The following is a 7666-nucleotide window of genomic DNA, read 5'->3' as shown; positions in this document are numbered from 1 at the left end:
TGTTTGTGGAGTATTTTGGGAGCCATTTTGGTAGCAGGACTAACATATATACCATGTTTGTGGAGTATGGAGAACTATGGATTGTGATGATGCCCAGTCAGAGTGCACTTTGACATGTGAGTGGCGACCTACTATGATACCATCTCTTTGGCCTGAAGTAGTATTATGATCAATGCACTTCCTCCGTGTCACGCAACTTCTCCATTTGAATAAACAGCGAAGCTTTTTTCTGCTCGCTTGCCTAGATGCTGATGGATGGTGATGCTTGATAATTTCTTCCTTTTATACTAGGATCTTCCTTTTATACTCGTTCACTCGTCTGCTGCGTGCCATTATATTTCTGTCTATTGGTCATGTTACTTTCATCCTAACTTACTTAGCACGAATTGTCCTGTTTGTTTGTAATTCGATGATTTTGCTGGCCGGATTTGCTTGTCTTTCTGGAAGGACTGCTTTACCGAGCGATCCTGACCAAGTTGGCCCTCGTCAGCTATTCGCGTCGTAGCGATAGATTAACGACTCAACCGCTCGGTGCTGGTGTCTCGAAACATTACATCGGTGTTCTGGAAACTCACTCCTATCTGTACTTTTAATTTTTTGGAACCGTTCAGTAACGGAGCAACTTGAAAGGAACCATGTCGCTCCAGCTCAGGACCTCAAGTCAAGCCCTTAGGAAATTGATAGACAAAATGCTCTTTGATCTGAATAAGAAAGCCGTGAGGCCTCGTTAACGTGACCTGAAGTCGTGTCTGTCAATTTAAATATGGGCAGTAATCTGCGCCGGTGCACCGGCTTAAACTTTCGGCCGGTCCGACCTTGACCGTAAGATGTGATGCATAGAAACCGTTCAGATTGAAGCGTCTCGTCCCCACTTCCGCATCCCTCGCACGCAGGACTCTCTCTTTCCCACCTTATCGCTAGTCAACGCAGACGCCCACGAACGCACTGTCCCAGGCCGCCGCTCGTCCCTAGAACAAGACGCCATCCATGGCGCCGCTCGCTTCCCCTGCTACTGCATCTGCCCCCAACTCGAATCGCCGACGAGCCTACTCGCAGCGTTGCTCGAAGTCTTGGGGAAAAATCCCCACCTCTGCTAGCCGTAGGGTGATGCTTCGCCGACGAGGCTACTCGCAGCGGCAACGCCGCGCGTCGTCTCTGGCGCCGGTGGGTGCCGCTTGCAACACGTCGTGCTACTCGTCTCCATCATTTGCATGTGTTGAATCCAGCAAAAATCATCGCCGGATGTAGCATTCACCATCACTGTTGTAGCAAAATCAAAGGACAGGCGGACACAGACAGATAAACTCCGATGGTTGGTTCAACAAATTCCAACACCGTTTCCAGCAAAACTTGTCACTGATTGCAGCAAAAAAAGCAAATAAATTGTCGCAGCAAAGATCACAACTTACGCGGATTCCCCAACAAATTCAGACAAAGGTTCCAGCAAAAGTTGTAGCCGGTTCCAGCAAAAATTGTAGTCGGTTCCAGCAGAAATCCGATGAATGTCGCAGAAAAGATCACAACTTACGCAGGTTCCACAACAAATTCAGACAACAGTTCCAGCAAAAGTTGTAGCTGGTTCCAGCAAAAATTGTAGCGAGTTCCAGCAAAAATCTGATGAATGTCACAGAAAAGATCAACACTTACGCGGGTTCTCAAGCAAGTTCAGACAACGGTTTCAGCAAATTTCATTGCCGGTTCCAGTAAAAATTGTAGCTAGTTCCAGCAAAAAGGTAGCAGCATAATAATGACAGCATGTGCTTGATCGCCAGCAAAATAAATACACTAGTTCCAGCAAAAATCATTGCCGGACCCAGCAAACAATCTGGCTGGTTGAAGCAGAGGTACTGGTTGGGCATGAAAGGAGAGCATGCCTCATCTTCCTGGCCATAGCCCACAGCCGCCGGCGCCCCTGCTTCCAACAACGCCTCGAGGGCATTCCTTCGGGCAAGGCGGAACCGCCAGCAGACCCATGCATCAACCACCGGGGTGTGGTGGAGTGTGTGACGCCCTCTGTACATGCAGCAGCTAGAGGGCAGCTTCGAAGCAAGAGAAGGGGAGAGATGCTTGCATCAATGGGGGAGGGAGGTCTCACGGCAGTAGGCGGTCTGGCCGTCAACGACGGCAAGCTCCGCATGAAGTGTTGAGGGGGCAGGCATTGGGCGCCATGGCAAGAGCAGAAAAAAGAAAGCAGCAGAGGAGAAGAATAGAGATGAGAGAATAAGGGATGGGTGGTTGGCCTACTAGCAGCAACAGGAAACCGAGTGCACCGGTGCGGCCGGCGCCCCGGCGTGAAACGTTTTCCTTTAAATATGGCCTACAAGGAGGCGGCATTGAAATTGGACAAGCAATGGCCATAAGGCATGTGTCAATTTCATTGAAATTTGAAAAGCAATAGCCATAGCCATGTGTCAATCTAATGTGAGATCATTGTATCTTTAGTTGGACAGTAGCTGTATGTAAACGTAAGCATGGCGACAAGTTGTATATATCGTTGGTGTGATCCCTCTGAACCTGCATTTGTAAAATCTTTGTCTCCTGCACCAATGCAGATTTATTTTTTCTTGCTAGAATTTTCTTTGTCTCGTAGTATATCTATACCACACCTAGCAAGATATTTGAGGTATCTATATTTTCTAAAATATTTTAAGTGTTTTTCCTCCAATATAGACGGGCGTGGCATCACGCACCTATATGTTGTAGCAGGAACCATTGATTAGTGGAGTGGTGTCGCTTTCCCCCTTCTCTACTTGGTCGTTGCTGTTAGGAGTACTAGAGTGGTTCGCCGAGTATCCATCGGCTAAACATGGCGAAGCACCCCTCGGGCTCGTACTCCGGCGCGGTGTGCCCGCCGCCCTGCATCAACCGAATGGAACTTGATCAGCACCAGCTTGTGCATCCAGGCAGATTAAGAAGGCAAGTGTTACCTTAATGGTTGCGAATGTCATGTTGTTGGAGTAAGTTAAGGTGAACCTGCAACAAATACATGCATCAACAAGAATATGCAGTAAGCGTGAAGCAAGTAGTAGTAGCTAGCAACAATGGTGTGCGTGTGGAGGTACCCAGCAGACTGGCCATGGAGATGCCACGCCCTCCAATGGTGGGCGATGGGGAAGCCAAGTGACCTTATCCACGCCTGTGTCCCCAGGTGCGGCACCATCGCGTCATGGTCGCCGCTGTATACAAGCGCACGGTAGCCACCATTGGCCGTGACGTTCCGGTGGTACTCAATGCTGCTCCTGAGGTCGATTGTGTAGGGCAGATCGCCGTTGTGGCACCTCACCCACTCCTCCACGCTCCCCTCCTTGATCCCAAGAGCATTTCGGGTCACCTCCGCATTTGCCCAGAAATACGATAGGTAGTACCCATAGGTCTGCCACAATATTGGTATATATAGCACTAATAAGTTACTTTTAAAGAGAGTGTTTTTTTGGAGCCTGAGCTTCACCACAACTTTCCCTACTTTTATTCTCGTTTAAGTACTTATAAGTTGTTAAAAGTGATGGAAAAATACAATAGGCAGTATTACCCATAAGTCTGCCACAATATTGGTTAGTTTGTTCTACATAGGGCACTATTATTCCTTAGCTAAGTACTACTCGCTTCATCCCATAATATAAGATGTTATTGCAACTAATATATTAGTACATTAGTTGTAATAAAGTTTTATACTCCCTCCGTTCCTAAATATTTGTCTTTTTAGAGATTTCAAATGGACTACCACATATGGATGTATATAGACATATTTTAGAGTGTAGATTCATTCATTTTGCTCCGTATGTAGTCACTTGTTGAAATCTCTAGAAAGACAAATATTTAGGAACGGAGGGAGTATTATATAGTAATAAATTGTTAAAAGCGATGGACGGCTATCTAACTTGCATTGTACTGCATGAAGAATGGAGACATTGCTACTTACGATACATCCAAATGGAGGGCGAGGTGGCGGATTTCCAACTAGGATCCTCCTACCAGAGCCACCCGAGTACTCGGTCCCACTATCAGCTTCTGGTCGGGCTGGAACGGACGCAAAAACGCAGGTGTCCAACAAAATTTGGGCCTGCTGAACTTCGGACAAAAGCTGCAAAATCGCATGGCGAACAGTCAAATCAATTCTACCATAAGATGTTTCTTTGTTCTTCTTACATGATTGAAATCATCCAAAGCTTGGGCGCACAAATCATTTGTTGGAAACATGTAGTCCTGTCCTTGGCAATGCCCCAATATGGTCTACATATATTATCAACAAAGAACGTATTAATGCCCACCCTGATCACGATAGAATGGACTATATACATGGCTGCAAGGAGGCTCGAGTCTAGTTACCTCGTATAATTGATCTGATATTATACCAACTCCGTGAGCATATGGCACTTTAGAGCTTATATCGATGCTTTCACCAGTCGACGGGTTACCTACTAGATATCCCTGAAATCAATAGACATACATATATAATAATCATTTATGATACTTACTGTTATCGCTAAAACAACTAAGTAGTAATGATTATGTCATTATGGTACCTTAAGATTAATGCGGGGACTATTTCCTGCTTCAATACCTGAAGAGGGAAGCTAGTGAGCATGAATTCATATACAGTTCAGAACTTCAGATAGAGCTTATAATGAATTGAAACAATTGATCATACTAGTTTGCACACAGATTTACGCAGATGGACTTGCAAAACAGGGCACTTGGTATATACTATAAATGTACCTTGTGAAATGATGTGCACGATATATGGCACAAGTTTTCCAGCATAGGAATCTCCACCGATATAGAAAGGATTTTTCAGGTATTTGGGGTGGTCGCTGAACCACTTGATGAGGAAGTCATGGAGCTGCAATGAGGAGGACACATCCCCGACCTCGTACCCCTTGGGTTGCTTGGAAAAGGAAAATCCAGCACCCACCGGTGAGTCGACGAACAGGATGTGTGCCACCTGCACATTCCCTTGGTACTATTAGGGTGCAAGCGCAAGCAGCATGCGTACATATACATTACAGGCAGCGAGCTGCTTCAGATGGAACAAGAAGCTGGCTAGGAAGACCTTTGTCCATGAGTTTGGATTGATGTGCAGGCGTGGTAAGCTGCCATTGTAGGGCTCCAGGACGAACCTGATGGGACCTGTACTATACATGAATGATAATATGATCATGCTGCAGATGGAGAGACGGCCCCGCAATCAGTAATAGTAGTTGATTGGATGAAAAGAGAGACCGATCTCGTAGGCGAGCCCGCTGAAGACGGAGCAGTGGTCGCCGCCGGTGAGCCAGAGAAGGAAAGGGTCCCCCTCGCCGCCGGCCTCCGACTCGACAAAGTAGTAGAAGAGCTCCGTGCCCTGGTCCACCTCCACGTACCTTGCGATTCAATTCATTCATGGACATGTCGATTTATAAGAATGCAAGAAGTAGATAGACTTTAGCTCGTGGAGATTGAGATGGAGACGAAGGTACCCACCCAGTGTGGAGGCGGAAGGGGAGGCGGCCGTCGAAGCCAGGGAGGGTGGTCACCAGCTTGGAATCGATCGTGCGCGGGGCGACGGCGATGAAGATGAACCACAGCAAGTAGCAGCAGCAGAGCAGCCGCGTCGGGATCATCTCTGTACTCGTACTCGGACTAGCGGCGGCAACGGCGGTAGAGCAGAGCAGAGCACGGGCAGCGGATCAACTGCTGGCATAGTTTTGGCCGGAACTGTCTAAAGGCGGAGGAGATTTTCTGCCGGTCTCAACTGCTCTACCACACGTGTCATGCCCCTTAGCCAGACGTGTCACGGCAGGACGACTGGCAACATCCGCCGCTTGGAAACGAATCTAATCACCGAAACTCATCACGTCAGCTCGGTGAATCCCAATCAGTGCCACGCCTCCGCGCATAGTGGGAGTAACTTAGTAACATAGAACTTTTTTTTCCGAAACGGAAGCAAAATTTTTGCCTCATCTATTAAAATAGAGAAGGATAGAGTTTTAGAGTTAGATAAGGCCGTAGTACGGCAATGACAATTACTCGCGCAATACAATTTTTCCTAATTGTTTAGCCCCTGCAGTAACCCATAGGTTGACCTCATCTATAATAATGGCCTTATCTATAATAGCACATTTCAAGACATAAAAGAGAGCAGCATAGTGAAAGTAAAAAAAAAAATTACGAGAAATATTTTCGCTCTATTCATCAATTGTCAAGACAGTACAAATAACACTAGAATTAAAATTACATCCAGATCCGCAAACCACCTAACAAATACTACAATCACCGGAGCAAGCTGAAGGCACATCGCCATCATCGTCCCTTCATCATTAGAGCCAGACCAACCTTGTTGTAGTAAACAGTCGAAAGTCGTTGTGCTAAGTCTCGAGAGGACCAGCGCGCCAGAACAACAGCCGCCGATGAAGAGAAGCGTAGACCGGAAGGATCTAATCTAAAGACACACGAACACGTACGAACGAAGATCACATTCAAGTGGATCCAGACAAACGCCGACCGAATCATGTGAGCTCTGTTGAAGTCAAATCTCCACACGCCCTCTGATGATGCTAAACGCACCACCAGAACGGGGCTTAGACGGAAAAAACCTTATTTCAAATTCAGAGAGCCACCCCCGCATCGTCTTCCTAAATAAAACACAAATCTAGACAAACACAAAAAATACCTAAAAATGATGTATGTGCCCTTCCGCCGGCAAGGCCGATATCCACTACACTTCTATGCCTAACACCACGGAAGACGAAGCCGATCTACGGCGGCGCCAGCGGGAGGCGTGGTTCCTGATCGCCCTCGCGTTAGCGCACGAGGCGAAGGCCAGGGGATCGTCTCTGTACTATGACTACTCTTTTCGTCGGGTTTGGACTTCAGGGAGCAAGTTAATCACGGTAAACTTAATTTAATACATAAATTCTACTAGTCGATACAAGAGAGAGAAAAGAAAGAAAGAAAGAAAGAAAGAACGAGAAAAAAATGTGTATGGCACATGTACATCGAAGGTCATTTTCAAACTTTTTCCTAGCTTTTCCATTTTTTTGTCTCTTTCTACATAGATAGGAATTTACGGTTCCACACTTTCACATATATGTCCAACATGCGCTAATGAAGAGGAGTTGGCCCCTATGACACCGCTTGCTGCCAAGGCATCGGCCCCGGTCGCCCTGACCGCTGCCCAGCCGAGTGTGGGATGTGTAACAGAGGCGTGCGGGGGATGGAAAGAGGTGTTGCCCCGGCGTGGTCCGCGTAGCCCAATGTTGCCAGCCCCGACAATGGCTCCTCGTCCCATCCCTGCCTGGATGCATGGCCGGTGCTGCAGATGCCTCATTCGTGGGCACCGTGCGACTGAGTGTAGAGATCTGTTTCGGTGCTCCCGTTGCTTGGAGAACGGTCACCGTGCACGTGGATGTCGCAATCCATGGCGTCCTCTAAGCTCGCTGTCATGCCTTGCCGTGCAACCAATTATGGGTATCGTGCATCGTAGTGCTAAAGCTTCATGTGAGAGTTTAATGAAATCCGCGCTACCATCCAAGGCGTTTCGTCATGGGTCTTGGGCGTCTGTCGTCTCTGCTACCGGTGGCTCGGCCACCCAGCCTGATGTGCAGTCTGTTCTGGCTGATCAAATCGCGCAGCTGCAAGGTTGGATGACGCGGGTTGGGAGCTTTCTGGAGAGGGCGGAGGCTGCTCT

General features: G+C 47.6%; 1 protein-coding gene across 1 annotated transcript; it reads right to left on the bottom strand.

Annotated features, from left to right (window-relative positions):
• Positions 1-2299: 2299 nt before the first annotated feature.
• Positions 2300-5730, bottom strand: LOC119277281 (serine carboxypeptidase-like 18). The gene is made up of 11 exons (XM_037558535.1): positions 5461-5730; positions 5221-5360; positions 5051-5127; positions 4717-4942; positions 4524-4561; positions 4327-4428; positions 4147-4230; positions 3920-4081; positions 3063-3373; positions 2928-2973; positions 2300-2856 (listed from the first exon to the last, which is right to left on the bottom strand). The coding sequence occupies exons 1-11, from the start codon at positions 5598-5600 to the stop codon at positions 2773-2775; spliced, it is 1410 nt and encodes a 469-aa protein (XP_037414432.1). The 5' UTR covers positions 5601-5730; the 3' UTR covers positions 2300-2772.
• Positions 5731-7666: the final 1936 nt, after the last annotated feature.

Source organism: Triticum dicoccoides, chromosome 3B, assembly GCF_002162155.2.
Source record: "Triticum dicoccoides isolate Atlit2015 ecotype Zavitan chromosome 3B, WEW_v2.0, whole genome shotgun sequence".
Lineage (NCBI taxonomy): Eukaryota > Viridiplantae > Streptophyta > Magnoliopsida > Poales > Poaceae > Triticum > Triticum dicoccoides.
The sequence above is the reverse complement of the archived record's forward strand: the minus strand, read 5'-3'. Positions and strand labels throughout refer to the sequence as shown.

Coding starts and splice junctions, on each gene's coding strand:
- LOC119277281 (XM_037558535.1), bottom strand. CDS start 5,600: ATGATCCCGACGCGGCTGCTCTGCTGCTGCTACTTGCTGTGGTTCATC. Junction 5,361..5,460: donor CCCTTCCGCCTCCACACTGG/GTGGGTACCTTC, acceptor TTGAATCGCAAG/GTACGTGGAGGTGGACCAGG. Junction 4,082..4,146: donor CTTTGGATGATTTCAATCAT/GTAAGAAGAACA, acceptor GCGATTTTGCAG/CTTTTGTCCGAAGTTCAGCA.